Below are 20,726 nucleotides of genomic sequence, written 5' to 3'. Positions count from 1 at the left end.
CCTCACAAAACTGATGTGGAACCTCTTCTATAGGCCACTGTTGAAGGAGGAATTGTATCTCCTGCCTTAGCAGACTCTCGTGAGAGGGGTCCCTGAAGAGGGATGGGAAAAGGGGGTGGGGGGAAGATGAAGAAAACTGGATTGTATATCCCCTTTGAATGGCATATCCCCTTTCCGCACGACCCATGGTTCAAAGTTATGTTGCACCAAGCAGGGTAGAAAGGGAATAGGCAGAAGGAAAACAAGGGACGAGCTGGAACTGCAATGGAAATTGGTGTGCTGCTCCCGACCGCACCACTGAAATGCTTGTTTTGACCCCAGTGGGGGTTTCTGATGACCCTGGCCTTGGGTCTGGTGGTTAGGGTGCCTTCTGCCTGTGCAGTTCCTGCTCCTGCCTCTTTTTTGAGGGGAACTGCCTATTAGGAAATCGAGGGGTAAAGTGCCTGCACTGGGTCAACGGAGCATGCAGATGTAGCAAATGCAGAGTGGCCCTCGAGTCCTTCAGGCTGTGAAGTCTTTTATCGGTCTTTTCCAAAAATAAAGAAGGGCCTTCGAAGGGAAGGTCCTGTATGGTCTGCTGGATCTCATATGGGAGTCCAGACACTTGCACCCATGTCCCCCTGCACATGGCCACTCCGGAGGCCATGACCTGGGTGGCAGCATCTGCTGCGTCCAGCACCACCTGCGGTGCTGCCCAAGATATAAGTTTATTTTACTCCACCACTGCTGTACGCTCCGGCTTGGCCTCAGGAGGAACCAGATCTGAAAAGTAAGACAGAAAACTAGCAGATATCGTACAATACTGTTAATCAGCGCATGTTGGTCAGCAATCTGCAACTTTAAGTCTCCCGTTGAATAAACCTTCTTGCCATAAAGGTCCGGGTGTTTGGTTTCTCTGTTCTTTGCGGAGGGCCCATGGAATCCCTGTCTCTCCGTATGGTTCGCTGCATCCACTGCCAGGAAGTCGGGAGGAGGGCGAGTAAAAAGGTGTTCATTGCCCTGGAAGGGAACAAAATAATGTCGTTCATTCCTCTCCCCAACGGGCAAGGCGGAGGCCAGAATTTGCCAAACTGTTTTTGCCATATTGGCAATTGTTTTAACTATGGGCAGAGCCACCCTCATAAGGCCCAAGGAGGATAGGATATCCGTTACAGAGTCCGTCTCATCCCTAACTCCTCTGCCTGGATGCTCAGGCCTTGGCTCACCCGGTGTAATAAGTGTTGAAAAGCCCTGCCATCTTCCAGGACTGGGGATGCCGAGGACCCCGCAACTGCTTTGTCCGGGTAAAAGGAGGAGGAAATGCCTTTTACGTCAGTTTGAAAGGGTAAAACTAGCAAGCCCAAGTCCCGCATCTGAGGTCCTGGTACCGCCTGTGGTACCTGAGGAATGGCGCCTAGCATCAATGGTAACACACCGGGGAGGACTGCAGTGAGAACACAACTTGATGGGATGGCACTGGCTTGGCAACAGGCCCGACGGTGCTGGCAATGATGGTGCCGGGGCCCTGGCAATGATGCAGCTGGCACTCACAGCTGAGATGGTGCCTGCACTGGTGCCGATGACATTGAAAGTACCGATGCCGCAGGTGCCGAGGGAGAAGCTTCCGATGTGCTGGGGGAATCCTGTGGCTGTTCTTGTGGGGGTGTGCCCAGTGATGCCAATGGCACTGAGCGCGGCACTTCGGGATAACAGGGCACCCTAGCTGGGAGTCCTACAACCCGTCCCTGTGTTTCATGGAAAGCCGAAGGGGTCACCTGTCATCCACTGAGTTTCGGCTTCGGTGCCTGTGATGACTGCAGTGAGATGTCCTTGTGCTCTCACACTGCACTGAGATGGAGTAGTAGGAGTCCGATTCAGAAGACCATGGCAGTGCCACACGTTTCAGTACCTGCACCGACCTCGGGTGGACCTGTGCCTTGCTGTTGCCACGGAAGAAGGCATGTTAAACAGAGCTGTTGAAACTGTTCTGGCACCAGGAAAGACAACATCAACGCCGACAGACACACTGCCTGTGTGGCACCTTCTGTTGGTGCTGGCACCTCGGGCAGCACCTCAGACGCGAGTGCACTTTCTTCCGGCAGTGATGGGCCCTGCACTGTGATCTGCAATAAAGCCCTGCACCAGGCTAAAAGCCTCTAGCGTCAAGGGTCATCTAGGCAAGTGCAGGATCCCGCGTTGCAACGGCGCACATGCCTCGTGCTCTAGTGCATGGCATGGCTGAACAGGTGCCTTATGTGCATCCCAGCGCTTTGCGTCCACTAGGGATCAGCCCCTATCGTGCCTCTTTTTCTTCTGAGGCACCAGGGACTGGCTCCTATGGCTCCTTGGAGTGTTAGGCTGGAGCACTCTGCGCCAATGAGACTCTGCTGTGAGCCCCCACTGGAGACATGTCAGGCTACAGGGCTACCTCCACAAGCAGGACTTTAAGACTATGTGCTCTGTTTTTCAGAGTCCTGGGTTTAAAAGTTTTACAGATGGGGCAGTGGTCTCTGAGATGCCCCTCACACCGAGACAGCTCAGGCAAGTCAGGTGCGGATCATTTTTTGGCATCCACTTGTGACATTCAGAGCAGTTTTTAAAACCTGGAGAGCCAGGCACCTCCCGGAGCCTGGGCACCAAGAGGGAAAAACTCCGGTGTCGGCTCTCTCGACAACTGAACAGTAACTATCTGCCACTAAGAACTATTTACACCAAAAACAAGGCTACCAACCAACAACTAGAGACAAAGAGAGAGCGTGCTCCAGCAACCAACAGCGTGGGGAGAAGGAACTGAGTGGGGTGTGGGTTGGACGGTGCATATGTTGGTTGCCATATCGGTACCACTCCAGGGAGTGCCACTCTGACCCAATGGCTACTGGCTAGGACAAAAAGCTTTCCAACACCTGGACATACGCCAGCACACACCCAGTTTGGAGTGCATATGACAATCACTCTAAGAACTAAAGTTCTCTGTCTATTTTGAATTTTTTTTGAACACCTAATGGAGTTTAAAAAGGTAAACATTAACTAGTTATCTTAGACTGTTAAGGCTCTCCTTTCCCCCTGTCCTTTCCCAGTCCTCTCCTGGGAATTTAGATCTCTTTTGATTCTTGGTGTCACCCTGTTTAATCCATCCTAGATTCTGGTACCTCTGCATTTCCAATCTTCTTGCTCAACATCTGGCTTGGCCCAGAATCTTTGGATTAAAAAAAATCTTTACACTCTGTTTTCCTATATTATAAGGAAGGCACAGTAGAAAACGATGTAGAACCACACACACACACTTACCCATTCGCTTCCTCTTCAAACTAGGAACATGGTCATCTAAATTCTTGGCTTTTGTCAGGGAGAGGAGCTGCCCAGATGATGTGGATGACATTGGGTCCCCTTCACATATGGCGCTAAAGCAGGAAGAGCTCCGTATTGTGGGTGGGGGCATCTGCATAAAGAGTGGAAAATATTACACTAGGCAAGCACTACTGTTCCACTTCAGAGACTGTTTTTCAATGAAAGAATTGAAGGTAAGCTGAATTTTTATGGTGGATTCTAAACACATATGCACCCGATATGTGACTGAATAAATAGAACCAGCATGGGCAGTGGAGAGGGAGGGGTTCAGCACAGGAAGATGTAGGTGGAATAGGGGATCATGAAACTATAGAGGGAGATCAGAATGGGAAACATCACACAAAATCTTGATGATGTTCTCCCTGCAATGCAGCAGTGTCTGATACAGATGTACTGTCCTTCCTTCGCTGTCCCCTTCCAATAAGATAGCTCTCTTTTGAACCCTCCTAATTGCATGACAATTCTAAGCTCAATTTCAGGCTCACACCTCTTACACACAGATACTTACACAGAATATCCCACCACCTTTACAATGTATTCTTTTGAAGGAACCATCTTACACTTAGTCGTCAACTTCAAAATCCTTTATCAGCCTTGCCTCAGTTTAGCACGCAAACTAATCAAAAAGCTCTTTAATACCAAAGCATTAAAGACGTCCTAGTTTCAAAAGGGCAAATGATCAGATGATTACTGCCCTGTATTATTAACTGCTGCTGCTTCTGATTTTACGTAACAGCCAGGTTGCACTTAAATAATTTGAGAGGCTGAGTGATTTTTCCAAACTTTTATCTTCTTCATTTGTTTGAGAAGGGGAATTTTAAGAAGTATATCATTAACTTTACATTTTCATTTTATATACCACACCAAACCAACTTATCTGTAGGGACAGGCCAGATGGAAGGAAGACAGGAAAACAAGTTTTTTTTCCTTTGAAATCTAACCCAAAAGGCCCAGGAGCTTTGTGACACATAACCTGCCCTTCCTGGGGAAGGCAGACCCCAGAATCCCCCAGTGCACCTCAGAGTCAAGAATGATGTGACCATCTGCCCAGCCCTCTTATGGATGCGTGCACCTTGTCCCTGACACCCTTAGACTCAAATGCCTTCTTTGTCTGATAATACCTACGATTTTTTGAGCAACACGGAAGAACTGGGAGACCTCTCTGACTACATGTCCAAAATTGTCATAAACCTTGACGTAAGGGCGGACCCAAGAGGGCAGCTGGGATCTTACATCATTGCTCACGAACCTGTGGAGAATTAGAAAAAAGAAAAAAATTTCTCAGACAGCTCCATTAAAATTAACTTCTCAACAGAAGGCTGCTTGCAACATCTCTCCTGAGGGGCTAGAACAGGGATGTGAGTGAAATCTTAAGGGCATACATAGACACCAACTACAACATGGTGAACTAAATTTCATAGTAAAACTATGGCTGTACTCTTGAGAATGCCAAGTAAAAAACCAAGAAGCTAAGCAAAAACAATAAGAATAATCAGCTGGAGCCAGGTATCCGCCTCTATTACTACACCTCTGTACTGAACTGCAAAGCTCCTGTTAGGCACCAGTTATACACATCATGCTAGGCTGTATGAGTGGCTCTCCTTCACTGATCGTGAGTGGCAGCTGCATAAGAGAAAAATGATCATTAGGTATTGGACAGACACCACCAAATTTATTTCCATCTGTGAACAGAGACCACAATTCATACCTAGCTGTCTAGAAATGAAAGGCTCATTCTAGATCAGTGGTGGGCAACCTGCCACCCCCTGAGGCTCCAGTGTCCCCCACCCCCACATGCTTTTCCTGCTCTGGGGCACTAGAGCCCTGCTCTTCCTATTCCTCACCCTCCCTCCCAACACTTTTGTAGCGCTATGAATCTGCTGATTTGTGTTCCAACCCCGCTCCTTCCTCCCCCCACCCCAGAGCTGGAAAGCTGTGACTCAATTGTTCACAAATGTTCAAGCTCTGGGAAAGAGGGGAAGGAGTGGGGACAGAGAGAAAACCCAGCAATTCACAGCACTCCAAAGTACTGTGAGGAAAGTGGAGGTGTAGAAAGTGAGGGGATCCAGTGCCACAATGCATGCAAGGCTAATGGGGGAGGGGGCAGACAGGGGTTCATAGGCTGCTGGTGGAACCCCCAGTGGGCCATGGGCCGTTGCAGCCCACTAAGATGGAGGGCCACCCATGCAGCCCACTCGCTATTCTTGGTTACCCATCACTGTTCTAGACCATTATTTCTCTGAGTAACCTACCCTATAACCACTAACATCAATCCTGAAGTATCAAAACTAAAGTACTACTTGACTGCTCTTCTAAGACTAACAAAATAATTTATTTGGTGAGCTTTCATGGGACAGACCCACTTCTTCAGATCAACTGGTCTGTCCCACGAAAGCTCACCTAATAAATTATTTTGTTAGTCTTTAAAGTGCTACGTGACTGCTTTTTTGTTTTGATAGTATCTAGAGTAGCACGGCTCCCTCTCTATTACTATTCAATCCTGAAGTAGTTTATTGATAAATGAAACTTTTCTTGTATCTAGAAGTTTCTAGGGACTAAATCAAAAATAAACAAAGGAAGATGATGCAAGCAGTAGAGAAACCAGATAAAAGGTCTGAGAAGCAGAACATTGTTAAGTAAAGGGAAATAGTCAGCTTTCTTCTTCAGAAACTGAAATGGGCGGTATGTAAAGTACAAAGTGGTCAATGAATCTCATTCCCAGAAAAACAAGAAGGATCTATGCAAGCTGAGAAACATCACAACGTAGCTAAAGACACACCACGCAAAATGGTTGTACAAAACTCCTACTCAAGCAGACATTGGTCACAGTAACAGCAGGAGTTAACTCATATCCTCGAAACAGGATTCTGGGTAGAAATACAAATGAGACCAGTTTTAGATTCTCTGACAATATGGCACCGCTTTTCAAAATTGCAATTACTGTTCACTGCCTTCTCAGTACCGGAAACTCTGTATTCACAAAACTTGTGTTACCATTTCAGGAAATTCTAGCTTCTGGCATGAAAACAGTTAAAGATATACATACATACACACAGGTCCACACAAATAGTCACTACTAACACACTAGCATCTTATTTTGCATCTGTTAACAGTACTACCAGCCTTGTGGAGGGAATGGGGCACGAGAAGATTTTGGGAGAGGAAGAACATTATGTTACTTTCACTTATTAGAAAGAATGGTACCTAGCTTATTGTTGATGATCACTAATGAACTGCAGTCTTCAAACTAGTTAAACTAATGCACTTCTACAAACAGTACCTGCAAGAGTGTGCATGTATAAGCTGGGATGCAGGAATGTTGATGTGTACATAATTTATAACCCATTCTATTTAACACAAAAATTCACCTGTGGTCACAAAGGAAAATGGCTCCGTAGTCCTGGCGATGTCTGATAACCCTGCCAATAGCCTGGTTCACAGCCCGAGAAGCCTGTTGCCGGTACCATTCACGGCCAGATAAATACTAAAAAAGGGCAAGAGGTAGAGGGGGGAGAGAGAGAGAGAATCACGCTATTCAAATAACTAAATATATTCTCAGTGCAGGGGCTACTTGTCTCAGTCACCAATGCATGATGTAAATGTATCTCTAAAAGGTAAGAATCCTAAGATACTCAAGGGGAGGACTCTGCTAATGCAATCCTGTTTGACTTAGTCATTACTTCTTGCTATGGAATCCTGACCTAGTCATTAATATAGCTCTGCTGATTATCCACTAAATTAGGGCTGTAGCCCTGGTCCTACAACTCTCTTTCCATGTCATTAGCTACACTGCAAAATGATAAAGAATTATGTAGCATTTGCACTCAAACCTGAAAGACTGCCAAATATAGCCCGTGACAACCATGGTTTTTGCTTCCTGAAAAAAATCATGTTCTAGGCCAAATACGTTCTTTGAAAGATAATGGTTACCATGCTGTACTTTGACTGCAATTGTGTTCAAGGAATTTACAGCCCATGTCTCCTATAAACATAGGAAATAAAAGTAAAGCAACCAATCATTAACCTGAACTGTCACTACTGTTCTCTGAGATGTGTTGCACATATTCACTCTACTTCAGGAGTGCATGCACCCTGTGCAGCAGGCACACACAAGATTCAAGTGTATTGGACATACACAATCACATCAAGAATTTAGAATGTCAGCGCACTCCCCCAGGGGGTGTTGAGGCAGAAGGGGATCAAATTAATATTCTCTGGTAGAGCAGTTTTGGTTAGTGTGGCTCCAGAGACAGGAAAAAAGCCTATGCTTCAGAGAGAAATTATGAGATGGTGAACAGCCAAAAAAACTTCTGTGAAAATTCCTCACTCTTACCTGCACCCTTGAACTTTGTCTTTTCATTTCATCCAGGAACTGCATCTTTAAAATGACTCTTGGCTCCATGCGAGGGGGAAATGGAAGCCCAGTGATGATAACTGCTCGTCCATTCATATCTGCAAAGTCCAAGCCTTCACTGGCCTGAAGATGAACAGTGCTTTCAATCACAAACAGGGATTTAATTCCATTCAAATCTTCAGGGAATATTTCAGAAAAGTTCAGGGCTGGTGGCTTCTCTGCCTTAAATTACACATCTAGCAAATACAGCCGGAGTGTAGTGTAAACAGCTTGAACTGGACTCCTTGCTTTTACTGCCTAGGCTTTAATCCCAGTGGGTTTCTAGTACCAGGTCATGACCGAGTGACGCCTCATCCAGGTCAAAAGGAGAGGTTTTGCTGCTTCTCTCTGAACTATGGGTTCTTTCAGAAGTATGGATTCTGAAACAGTACACATTTCAAACATCTTCCTGATTTCCAGGTTGGGTTCCCAGCATACCCATTACCAATTATGTGTTTCATGCCTGAACTTTCTGAACTGTTAATAAACCAGAGGATGACCATGCATACCATCTAGTTACAAAGGGTGCTCCTTTTCTGATGCAATGTGAAAGAAAAACCAATAACAAGAACAGAACAGACCTCCCTCAACATTAAAAACAAATACAACCATTTCGAGAGAATCAAATTAATATCCAAAACTGGGAAAATATATCTGTTAGACTACCAAAAGTGGCCCCAAGGCTCACAGTGGGTTTGACCTAACTTTAATTGGCAACATTTCAGACAGTTGTTTCTTTACAATGTTAGGCTGACAAAAACATTTGTCAAGTTTTGTTTAATACCATCCTTCTCCTACAGGAATATACCTCTTCTGTGAGCAACGAACAGAAAACGTAGGAAAAGTATAAAGCCAGTCACCTTTGAGATCATGTGAATATCACTAGTAAAAACATGAACAGACTTACGCACCTGAAATCTATTTGAAAAAACATCCTGCATCTGCTCCTTTATTTCAGCTGAGCTTTTTTATGCTTGTGATTATTGACAGACACACAAACACATACTTCTCTGTGCTAAAAACAGTATCCGGAAGAACTATATTCTTCCATAGACGATGTAAAAAGCAGCTTGCTACCGAGAACGACAAAAATTGTGTTTTACGTCACCTTCCCCCGACACACTGCCAAGAAAGTAGCTCCATTAGACTTGGGACAGACAATTTTTTCATAATATGCATCCATGATCTACAAAGATAAACAAGTTAGGTAAGAGGAAGGGGGAAAAACCACCTTTTTCTCTCACTCACTCACACATTCTTGTTTGCTCATACAAACAAACTTGTACACCATAAAGTTTGGCTCACATACTAAGACTCAAGATGGGATAACTAGGCTAAGTATGTTTCCTTACTGGAGTATAATTATGAATGTGAGAAATATTTGTTTCGCAACATTCCCTTATTACAAAGGAGCCCACAGATCTTCTAACAGACCTAACATTGTGATGTCACCCATCTTTGAAGGGAAAAAGAAAGGTTACTCACCGTAGTAACGGTGGTTCTTCGAGATGCGTCCCCGTGGGTGCTCCACATTAGGTGGTGTCAGGCTCGCCCGGCGCCGCAGATCGGATCTTCCAAGCAGTTTCTGCCGGACCGCACATGCGCCACTGCACGCCGCTCCCTTGCGCGCTCCTGGCCATGTGCGCGATCCGGTCCCCGCCAGTTCCTTGACCAACAGCCTCGGATGCTCCTGCAAAACACTAAACAGAGATCCGAAGCGGGGAGGATGGGCGGGTAGTGGAGCACCCACGGGGACACATCTCGAAGAACCACCGTTACTACAGTGAGTAACCTTTCTTTCTTCTTTGAGTGTCCCCGTGGGTGCTCCACATTAGGTGACTACCCAGCAGTAACCCAAGATAGGAGGTGGGTAATCGGATCATGTACAGCTTGTCCCCAAGAGGACCGCTGTCGAGAGCTGGGTATCCTCTTGGAATACCCTGTGAAGGGCGTAGTGCTTGGCGAAGGTGTCATAGGATGACTAGGTCGCCGCTCTGCAAATGTCTTTTAGCGCAATGCCCTTGAAAAAGGCTGTTGATGCCGCCACCGCCCTAGTGGAGTGAGCCCTGGGCGTGGCCAGTAAAGGAGTCTCTGAGTTCGTAGCACATTTTTATGCAGGATACGATGTGCTTAGAGATTCTCTGTGAAGAGAGACCTTCTCCTTTTGATTTGGGAGCGATAGAGACTAGGAGTCTATCTGTTTTCCGGAAGGACTTGGTCCTGTCTATATAGAAGGCTAGCGCCCTCCTCACGTCCAGGAGGTGTAGGCGCACCTCTTTGTTAGAGCTATGAGGCTTTGGATAAAACGAGGGTAAAACAATAGGTTCATTAATATGAAACTCAGAAGAAACTTTAGGAACAAAGGCTGGATGCAGCCGTATGGTTACCGCCTCCTTGGAAAAAACAGTGCAGGGTCGCGTTGCCATAACTGCTGCAAGCTTGCTCACCCTGCGAGCTGACGTGATTGCGAGAAAAAAGGTCGTCTTTATCGTAAGGAGGCGGAGGGAAACCGTGGCCAAAGGCTCGAACGGTGGTCCCGTTAACGCATTAAGCACCAGGTCCAAGTTCCACGAAGGTGGAAGTGGTTTCCGAAGGGGGTATAGGTTTACCAACCCTTTGAGGAACCTGGTAACCATGGGATGGGTGAACACCGTGTGCCCTTCCTCCTCGTATCTGAACACCGAAATGGCGGCAAGGTGGACCTTTAACGAGGATAGTGAGAGAGTCCTCCTCTCTTGAGGTCCAGTAAATACTCTAATATCACAGGTATAGGCACCGAAAGAGGGGCTAGCTGTTTGGTAGAACACCATGCCGTGAAGCGAGTCCATTTCTGCTTGTAGGTCTTCCTGGTGGAAGTCCTCCTGCTATTTTCTAGGACTTGTTGCACTTCCTCCGTACATGTGCTCTCTAGGGAGCTGAGCCATAGATTAACCACGCTTGTAGTCGCAGGCCTTGGGGGTGCGGATGCACTATGGACCCCTGGGCTTGCGTGAGCAGATCCGGCACCACCGGAAGGGGCATCGGTGGCCGGTCCAACAGGCGCAGGAGTAGGGGGAACCATTGCTGTCGATCCCATGTTGGGACTATCAGGATCATTCGGGCTCCTTCCCTCCTGGCTTTCTGCAAGACTTTGTGGATGAGCACTGTGGGAGGGAAGCATAAAGCAGGGGGCCCCTCCAGGAGATCGCGAATGCGTCCCCCAGGGATCCCGTCCCAGTCCTGCCCTGGAGCAGAATCGTGGGCACTTCTTGTTGTGTTGAGTAGCAAACAGGTCTATCTGGGGAAAACCCCATGCGTGAAAAATCGGTCGTAGCAGATCGGGACGGATCTGCCACTCGTGCGTGAGTGCAAAATGCCTGCTCAGCTGGTCTGCCTTCACATTGTGAGCGCCTGATAAGTACAAGGCTTTCAAGGTTATATTGTTGGCGATGCAGCAGTTCCACAACCAGACTGCTTCCGCACATAAGGCACGGGACCGAGCTACTCCTTGCCAATTTATATAAAACATGGTGGAGGTATTGTCTGTACTGATCCTGACTACTTTGCCTTGTATATGGTCTCGAAAGTGTCTGCAGGCGTTGAACACTGCTCTGAGCTCCAGTATATTTATGTGCAGTGACTGCTCCGTGGAGGACCACAGTCCTTGCGTCACCTCTTCGCCCATGTGCGCTCCCCACCCTATGAGGGAGGCATCTGTGGTAAGAAAAACCGATATTTGTGGTTGGTGGAAGAGTACCCCTGTTAGCAAGTTCTTGGGGTTTACCCACCACTGCAGGGATTTGCGCACCTCTGTTGTGGGCGACACCACCCTGTGAACGGGTGTGTGCTGCCGGTTTGTATACGCTCACCAGCCAGTGCTGCATGCTGCGCATGTGTAACCTGGCGTTCTGTACTACGAACGTCGCTGCTGCCATGTGGCCCAGCAGCTGTAAGCACGAAAGAACCGGCACCGTAGGGCTGAAGGTGATAACTTGCACGAGGGAGCCGATGCCCGAAAGCGTGTCTCTGGTAGATACACTCTCGCTGTAATAGAATTTATGCGTGCCCCTATGAACTCTATGTCCTGTGTGGGGTTTATCTTTGATTTTGTCAGATTGATAACCAGGCCGAGCGAAGAGAACGTGCCTGCTGTGACGCATATCATGCGTAGTACCTCCTCCTTCGAGGCCCCTTTGAGTAGGCAGTCGTCCAGATACGGGAATATAAATACCCCCTGTCTGTGCAGGTAGGTTGACACCACTGCCAAGGTCTTGGTGAAGACTCTGGGGGCCGAGGAGAGGCCAAACGGTAGGACCTTGTATTGAAAATGTTCTTTGCCTACCATGAACCAGAGGAATCGCCGGTGAGCTGGATGGACAGTTATGTGAAAATACGCATCTTGTAAGTCGAGGGCTGCGAACCAATCTCCATCGTCTAGTGCCGTAAGGATGGAGGCGATTGTGATCATCCGAAAGCGTTGATTGCGCAGGTACTGGTTGAGGCCTCGAAGATCTAAGATGGGCCTCCAGCCTCCTGTCTTCTTCTCCGTGAGGAAGTACCTCCAGTAGAACCCTTTCCCTTGCAGTTGCTCCGGCACTCTTTCCACTGCCCCTATGAGCATGAAATGGTCTACCTCCTGCTTGAGCCTCGCTACGTGGGAGGCCTCCTGGAGGTGGGGCCTGGGTGGAGGTCATGGCGGTGGGAGCGACTGGAACGGGATGGCGTACCCCGTGGCTATGATCTCCAGCACCCATTTGTCTGTGGTGATCCTTTGCCATTGGTCGTAGAATGGTCGGAGGCGATGGTGGAATAACTGCTTCGGATGACCTTGTGCAATGGTAGTGATGGCGCAGCCCTGGATCTGTGTGTCAAACTTGTGGCCTTTGGCCCTGCCCTGAGGACGCACAGCTCTGTTGGGAACATCGCCTGGGAGTTCTGTACTGCTGGTGCTGTTGATGTCGCCCTTGCTCGTAACCCCTCTGGTACTGGGGACGCTGTTGCTGGTACTGGTACCGTCTTTGTTGAGGGTAGTACTTTTTCTTTCTGTATGGAGGGGTGTAAATCCCCAGGGTCCTAAGTGTGGCTCTTGAATCTTTACTGAAATGAAGGACCGAGTGAGTTGATTCAGCAAACAGCTTCTGCGAGTCGAAGGGAAGATCAACGATCTTTGCCTGCAGATCCCTCGGTATACCCGAAGTCTGGAGCCAGGACTCCCTTCACATCACCACTGCCGTAGCTGTGGAGCATGCTGCTGTGTCCGCAACATCCAGGGCGATCTGAACTCCCGTCCTCGAGGCCGCGTAGCCTTCTTGCACGATGGCCTTGAGCACCGGTTTCTTGTCCTCTGGAAGCGAGTCCATGAGGGAGGTTAACCCAGTGTAGTTGTCGAAATTGTGGTTCGCTAGATGCGCTGCGTAATTTGCCATTCGCAACAGTAGAGTGGAGGAGGAGTAGACCTTTCTGCCGAACAGCTCTAGCTTCTTGGCATCTTTGTCTGTTCCCCCTGTCTTGAATTGAGATGTCTTTGATCTTTGTTGCGACGACTCTACCACCAAAAATTTGGTTGTGGGTGGCTGAACAGGAACTCCATGCCCTTCGCCGGCACGAAGTATTTCTTATCCGCTCTCTTGTGGACAGGCGGAATAGTCGCAGGGGTCTGCCATATCATAGTGGCGGACTCCCAAGACTGCTTCGTCAAGCGGTATTGCTATTTTGGAGGAGGCCGGAGGTCTCAGATTTTTGAGGAGGTTATGGTGTTTCTTTTGCACCTCTGCTGTCTGGATGCCTTGCGTGAAGGCCACCCTTTTAAACAGCTCTTGAAACTGTTTGAGATCGTCCGGAGGGTGGACCTCCCCGGGGCCGTAGCCTCGTCCGGTGAGGAGAGCGAGGAACCACTAGGATACACCTCTCTGGACCCTTCTGGTTCCTGTTGGTGATGGTACATCCGCTCGCTGGAAGCTTGCAAGGGAAAATCTCGGGGTTCCATAACCAGTTCCCCCTGAGATACTTGAGTCTCTGTCCCCGTTCGCGATTGCCCTCGGGGATACGGGACCGTCTGTGGGGATCTTTCCCTGGTAGACTGCTGGTGGTGTCTATGCCCCGCGTAATAGGGACGACCATGGCAGCATGGGCACTGTTCTTGGGAAGGTGACCTGGACCACTCCCTTGGTGCATACCCTCTGCGTCTGGGGGAGCGAGATCGTCGAGAGACCTGGGACACTGGAGAGAGCGATTTGTGATAGTACTCCAGCGGCTCAAACCCCAAGAAGAGTGAAGGTGGTCCCAGCCAGGGTGAGGCTGGTTGCAAAAATGGAGACGGGGGCTCCGGGTAGGCTAGAGGGGACCCCTGCCTTCTAGTTGGAGTCTGCAGCATGAGCGGAGGGCTGAGAGAAAGCAACTCTGCAGCCCTGTCTGGAGAGGGGCTGCGGTGCCTTGTTTTCTGTGCAGCTTTCCCCCTCCCTTGAGGGGGTGGCTCCGCCCCCTGACATGCAGGGGATCTCGGCCCCGTCCGCGCCGCGCTCGGCACGCTCATGGGCGGTGCCGCACAGGCGGCGTCCTCCAGTGCCTGCGCGCTCTGCACCGCCGGTTCCCCGGGGTCGGTGCCGCTGCCTGCGGTACCGCCGGTACCGGCGCTTGTTTAGCCGCCGCTCTGCCTGCGGTGCGGGGCAGCTGTTTGATCATCGGAGGCTGAGCCGCCTCCACGTGGCTCTCCGTGCCGCCGCCGATCAGCTGTTGCTGCGGCTGGGGGCTGTGAGCTCCTCGCGTCCCGCTCGCTGTTGTTGCCGGCAGGGATCGGGTTGGGGAAACTTTCCTCCGTTTTTCCGCTGATGGGGTGAGGGAGGCAGCTTCCCTTTTATGGGCCCCAGAGGGTCCCTCCTGCTGCGGCCGCTCCGGCACATCTGGCTGGAGGGCCTTGTCGAATAGCAGCATTTTAAGCCGCATCTCCCTGTCCTTCCTTGCTCTGGCTGTTAATTTTGCACAGAAGGAGCATTTCTGCGTGACATGGGACTCCCCAAGGCACCTTATGCAGTGACTGTGCCCATCAGACGCTGGCATTGCCTCTCGGCAAGACTCACATTTCTTGAATCCTGAAGAGGACATTGTTGGTGAGTCTTTTAGTTGTTAATGGGGTACTTAGCACCTTCTCTGTGCTGTTTTCCCCCTCTCCGATAGCCTGCCGCGGCAGGAAGGCTAATGGCCCTAGGCTCCTGGCCTCCGGTGCTCCGCTTGTTACTAGGACTGGACTGAATGCCGTCCCACTTGTTTTTTTTTTTGTGAAAATAACAACTGGCTAACTTAACAATAGCCTAAGAACTTGAAAACACTTTAAAGAAAACAGTTAAAACCATTGAATACGCTAACTTGGCCGTAGCCTAGTTGGATTCCATCTGCAGCCGACAGCGGTTAAGAGGAACTGGCGGGGACCGGATCGCACACGTGGCCAGGAGTGCGCAAGGGAGCGGCGCACACCGGTGCATGTGCGGTCCGGCAGAAACTGCTTGGAAGATCCAATCTGCGGCGCCGGGCGAGCCCGACACCACCTAATGTGGAGCACCCACGGGGACACTCGAAGAAGAACAAAACTTACTATGCAGTATTCTTATGACTCTATGCTGGCAAAGAAGCAAACAAAACAAAGCCAGTTTGACCAACTTAACACCTTTCAAGGACATGGATTTACTACGGTAATGGAAGAACCTCTTCCATCACTGTACTAAGCATCTACTCCACAGCAGTGTAGCTATCGCGCTGTGGTTATGCCTCCTAGAGACAACCAATATAAAACCATTCATATCTAGGATACATTATGTTTAAAACCCATTCAAAAAAGGTGGGCTTAACATCCCCTCTATTCACAATATATAAATAAGCAGTTAAAATGCCCCTTTCTTTTATTAGTAGTGAAAACAGAGAACAAAACACAAATGTGCATGGAAGCAGAAAATATACCATTTGGGACAAGGGGTTTTCTCAAGGATTGATATGCAAATGCAGATTTTAAGGCACTCATTTGTGTGAACTAAGTGCTATTTGGTAAATGATGTTGGAACTATGAAAAAGGACACTGTCGCACATTTGATTCCTGCTGCTTTCAAGGAAACAGGACTCTATACACTTCTTTGCAAACAAACAGGGTTCTATCAGAGAATCACCTGACTCCAGCACCAATTCTTCTTATTAATTGGAATAACCTGCAAGACCCTGATTTTGTTAACTTCTTAGACTCAAAAGTAAACCAGTAATTTAGTCAGGAATTTCCTTTAATGTGTTTAAAGGCTTACTGCCTCAGAAGCAGCAATGTTTCCATGAAAACTGATATAAATTCTACCTAGCACCTTCCTCGGCTACCAACATTTTTTTCACTAAGCATTAAGTTGTTGGTATTGAACTTTTGCCATCTTTTTAGCAGAGGAAGACTAACCTGAAACACTCTCAAATCTAATCTTGTTTCTAAATTAGGTCACTTTCATCTAATTTTGTAACTGTTTCTTTTCAATAAAAACAACTGAAATAGGAAAAAATACTGTAGGCCATCAGCCCAGGGACTGCATGTAATCAGGAAGCTGTTTCCTTCCTCCCTTTACAAATGGTCCGCCTGTGAGTGTAACAGCTGGCCTCATTTGTTACAACTACTGAATACCAGTATATTCTAGCAATGCAGTCCCAAAAACACTGTATAAACACAGACACAAACACAGAGTATTATTTATACTGAAGAGTAATAGGAGTTTCCCTTCCCTCTACTGGAAGTCACTGCCTTTCCTCTTTGGTTGCTTCTAAACCATCCTCCTTTATTGAGTACAGGGTGTGTGCATGCTTTGGAAATGCATCATGTTAGATTTTTTTCAAGAGTTCAGTGGGAGGATACACTCCACAGTATCTTTACACCCGAATCAAATGGCTTTCCATCCCATTGCAAATTTACTGAGTTCAATACTGGTGTAAAAGGAAAGGAACACACTATAGGAATGAGGTTACAGTTGAGTTGCTTCCACAAAGACAGACCCTAAGGTTGCCCAGATGGCAGCAATGGGACCCAGGGCAAAAGTTAGTGTCGTCCACCCAAGTGAAAAGCATTTTGAATAAAAAAAAAACAAACAAAAAAACATTTCACAGTTAGAAAAGTTTCCTAATAAAAATAAAAATGCAACAAGTTGGAGGTAAACACCCTTTAGAATACCCAAAAACTGATTTTCCAGTGTTTGTACTACAACGACAGAACTATGTTTTTCTATCCTATCCTTCAGCAAGATGTCTAAGCATATGGTGTGAAAATCTTGAGTGTCGGCAGATTTCAGACCATGACTGTGTTAGTGCACCTCCTCAGGAGAATCAGAGCATAAAGGAAGGCAGAAAGGAAAAGCAAAGATCTGTGTTTCAAGGCCCTCTTAGCTCTTTTGGTTTTAACTCAGCAATATGCAGTTCTGTACTGACTGCTGCAAAACACATCTTGGAAGACGTACTTAAGCATAGGAAGGAGAATTTAAGAAATGAGACAGACAACAAAAACCAACCTCTGTGAAGGTTCCTTTATTCCTTGGTTCCACAAACATTGGCTTCACCTCTTCTATTCTTTTAGCAAAGTCATGCTCCTAATTAAACAAGCAGCAAGTCAGCAGAACATATAGGAAAGGAAGCTACTGTGAGTGGTAATTTTGTGCCCCCCCCCCCCCCCCCGCCTCATCTATTCTCCTCTTCCCAGATGGAGATAGAGGCACAGGCATGCAGCTCCTAATGCTAGGAATTTCCTGAAGCTGGCTCCAAAGCAGCAGTTCCAACACTGGTAGTTTTGACAAAATGTCCAAGACGCTTTTTCCACACTTTGTGCATCTTTTCAGAAGCCATGCCAGTAGGCAGATCACCTTCCATTCCAACTTGCAGACCCTTGGTGCCCAACATCTGCCTCCTGCATACTCATCCTGCAGTATGCACTGAACAATCGGTTCCCTGCTCCCCACCACTGCCCCAAGTTGGCACCTTAGAAGGGAAGCAACAGTCCTGCTACAGCTTCTGCTGGAGGACACAACTCACATGAGAAAAACATCCCTGATTTCACCCAGAAATAAAGGGAGGGGATATGAGCAAGAGTCACCAACAGAAGGTACTAACTACAACACAGTCATTATAATTAAAATAAAATAACCAACCCTGGGAGTTTACTAGCAAGGATTTTTAACTATCAACTATTTCTCAAACAAGTCAGTTGGGAAATATTACCACTCATGAGTATATCTGTCTTTAACAACAAGAAGCCCTGTGGCATCTTATAGACTAACAGATATTTTGGAGCATAAGCTTTTGTGGGCAAAGACCCACTTCATCAGATGCATGAGTGGGGGGATGGTTCCAGAGGGGTATTTAAAGAGGGGGGGTCCCAGTAAGAGGCAGGGCCAGAGCTGACAAGGTCTATTCAGCAAGGTGGAAATGGCCCAGTATCAACAGTACTTATCAAAATAGGAAAAAACAAGTCTCAAGAGCTAAAAACAAGTCAGATCAGACAGGGGGATGTGAGCCTTTGTCAGAGTCTAATGGGGAGACTTGTTTTTTCCTCTTTTGATAAGTACTGTTGATACTGGGCCATTTCCACCTGCTGAATAGACCTTGTCAGCTCTGGCCCCCCCTCTTACTGGGACCCCACTCTTTAAATACCCCTCTGAAAACACCCCCTCCCCCCACTCAGGCATCTGATGAAGCTGGTCTTTGCCCACGAAAGCTTATACTCCAAAATATCTGTTAGTCTACAAGGTACCACAAGACTTCTTCTTGTCCTTGAAGCTACAGACTAACACAGCTCCCTCTCTGATACGTCTCTAAGGAAAGCCTCCAAATGGACAAGAATCCACTCAAAACTCAGCTTCAAAACATCAATGTATCCTTAATACGGGGTTGATTCAAACAATAAACAAGAAGAAAGTTGGTTAGTGATTTTCTCTAGGGAAAGTAGTAAAGAAAACTAAGGGAAACTATAGGAGTTGTCTGGTTCTCATCTTCTGTTCCTCAGCATGCCTTAAATGATCGCATCTGAAGAAAACCTGTTTATCTTTTGGATCGTTTACCAAGAGAACAATGTTCCAAAACTTCTCCCAGACTCTATACTGTTTATATAATGGGACAATTTCCCCTGTCAGCCCTTGTGGGGCCCTGCGCTTCCTGGTGGTTCTCTGTTACGCCTCAGAAACTCATGGAGAAACTCATTCCCTATCTGCCCAGCCTTTCCAGAGGCAGGTGTCTCCGCCTAGTGAGCCATCCTCATCATAGGCAATTCCAGAATGGGGAGGACAAAGCTAGTCCCCTTGCAGGCCCATGCCTGCTCCAGTGGAGTAACCCTCTGGGGAAGGGTGGGGTGAGTCCACACTCACCCTCTACCCTGGACTCTGGCCCCTGCCCCAATGTAGCAACCTCACCCTAGGCCACTTCACCGACTGCTTCCCCGTGGCACCTTCTTGCTCTTGCTCCTGCTCCTGCCCTCCGGTGCACCTTCCAAAACCTTCCCCCGCTACCAGGCGGGGGAGCCTTTTGTAGGGAGCACAGGGCCTCAGCTGACCATGAGTGCTGATTCGACTCAGCTGTGGCTGATTCCTAAGGAGGTCCCCGCTGCCTGCCCTAATTGGGCTTAATCAGAAAACAAAAAGGCATTAGCTCACTACCCAGTATACCTTCTTTCCTAAAGGCTCCTGCAGCTTCCAGGTAGAGGTCTGCCATGATAAGCAAACAGTGAGATCTTCCAAAATGCCCCAATATTGGTTTGACTTTGCAACCAGTGAAGTCAGTGGTAATAATCAGCTAATTAAGATGATACACATTCCTTAGAATCTTCATTTTAATCCATTAAGCAAACAATGAGTGTACTTGACAGAAGGCAAGCAAGAGGACTGTGCAGGGCACCATCTTGTGCTCTCCCAGGCGAGGACTAATAAGAAGATACGGATTGGCTGCCACTCCACTTACTTCTCAGATAAGAAGCCTGAAAGATTCTACAGCAGAAGAGGAGAGAGTAGTAGGTGGAATACCCCTAAGGGCAAAACAACTTAAAGACCTCAAGTTACTGTATGGGTAAATAAGCACTTCTCCTTTGACTCAAGCAGTATCTCAACATGGAGGCAAGTTCTGAGGAGGCAAATGCAAGGCAGTGTGGGGAACTGCATCACCAAAGGCAGCACCAGCTCTTGATGCAGGCATCACAGTGTATTTGGTGAATGTGTGGACCAAGGACCAGATTGCAGATTTATGCTACGGGGATACCTTTAGAAGGACTTAGAAGTGTTTGTTCTGAGACCTGCTGGAGTGGATTTTCGTTCTATCAAGTGGATGTATCTCACCGGCTTCATCGCAAGTCAAGACAAAATCCAAAATCCACTTCAGCAGTCTGAGTGAAAACTAACTGTCCCAGTCTCCTTTCAGCAAAGAAATCAATGAATCCGGCAGGAACTCTAAAGCTCTTGGTTCCATCCAAACAGAAGGTGAGAGCCCTCTTGTCATCTAGTGTGAGGAGACAAACTTCCTCTCCTGAGGTATGAGGCTTCAGAAAAAATACTAAATCAAATCTCTAAGTTGATATGACACTCTGAAAAGCCTTTAGGGAAGAATCAAGGGGCATAATGTCACTTGTCACAGTAGACAGCAGCATATTGTGGGTCTGTCATGAGAGCCCCTGAATTTTCTCATTCTTCTGGGTAAGGTGAAAACTACCAGAAAGGAAATTTCACGGGAGAAGTAGAAGAGAAGACACAGAGTCCTGGGATCAAATGTGGTAATGGGAGCGGGCCTCAAGGCACTGAACACCAGATTAAGGTCCATTGAAAAAGATGGGTTTTGGACAGGTGAAAATAACTGTAAAAACCCTTAACGAATTTGATCATGATTGGATGAGCAAAAACTGAAAGCCCTTCTAAAGGCAAAAGGAAGGCTGTACCAGCATCCAGGGTGCATTCTAACTGAACTCATGGACTTAAACACACAATGTCTGAGAATCAGGTAGCCTACGATCTTTAAAAGCAACGAAGGGTCCTGTGGCACCTTATAGACT

At 47.6% G+C, this 20,726-nt stretch overlaps 1 protein-coding gene across 1 annotated transcript in view; it reads right to left on the bottom strand.

Moving 5' to 3' along the window:
- Window positions 1-20,726, bottom strand: part of RTEL1 (regulator of telomere elongation helicase 1) — a 161,489-nt gene that overhangs the window by 54,090 nt on the left and 86,673 nt on the right. Inside the window, exons 21-26 of the mRNA XM_075011522.1 lie at window positions 17,215-17,292; window positions 8,829-8,906; window positions 7,661-7,804; window positions 6,696-6,811; window positions 4,453-4,576; window positions 3,268-3,418 (exon numbers count right to left, since the gene is read on the bottom strand). Of these exons, the coding sequence (XP_074867623.1) occupies window positions 3,268-3,418; window positions 4,453-4,576; window positions 6,696-6,811; window positions 7,661-7,804; window positions 8,829-8,906; window positions 17,215-17,292 (691 nt within the window). The remainder of the gene's footprint in view (window positions 1-3,267; window positions 3,419-4,452; window positions 4,577-6,695; window positions 6,812-7,660; window positions 7,805-8,828; window positions 8,907-17,214; window positions 17,293-20,726) is intronic.

The sequence above is a fragment of the Carettochelys insculpta genome, chromosome 17, assembly GCF_033958435.1.
Source record: "Carettochelys insculpta isolate YL-2023 chromosome 17, ASM3395843v1, whole genome shotgun sequence".
Classification (NCBI taxonomy): domain Eukaryota; kingdom Metazoa; phylum Chordata; order Testudines; family Carettochelyidae; genus Carettochelys; species Carettochelys insculpta.
The sequence above is the reverse complement of the archived record's forward strand: the minus strand, read 5'-3'. Positions and strand labels throughout refer to the sequence as shown.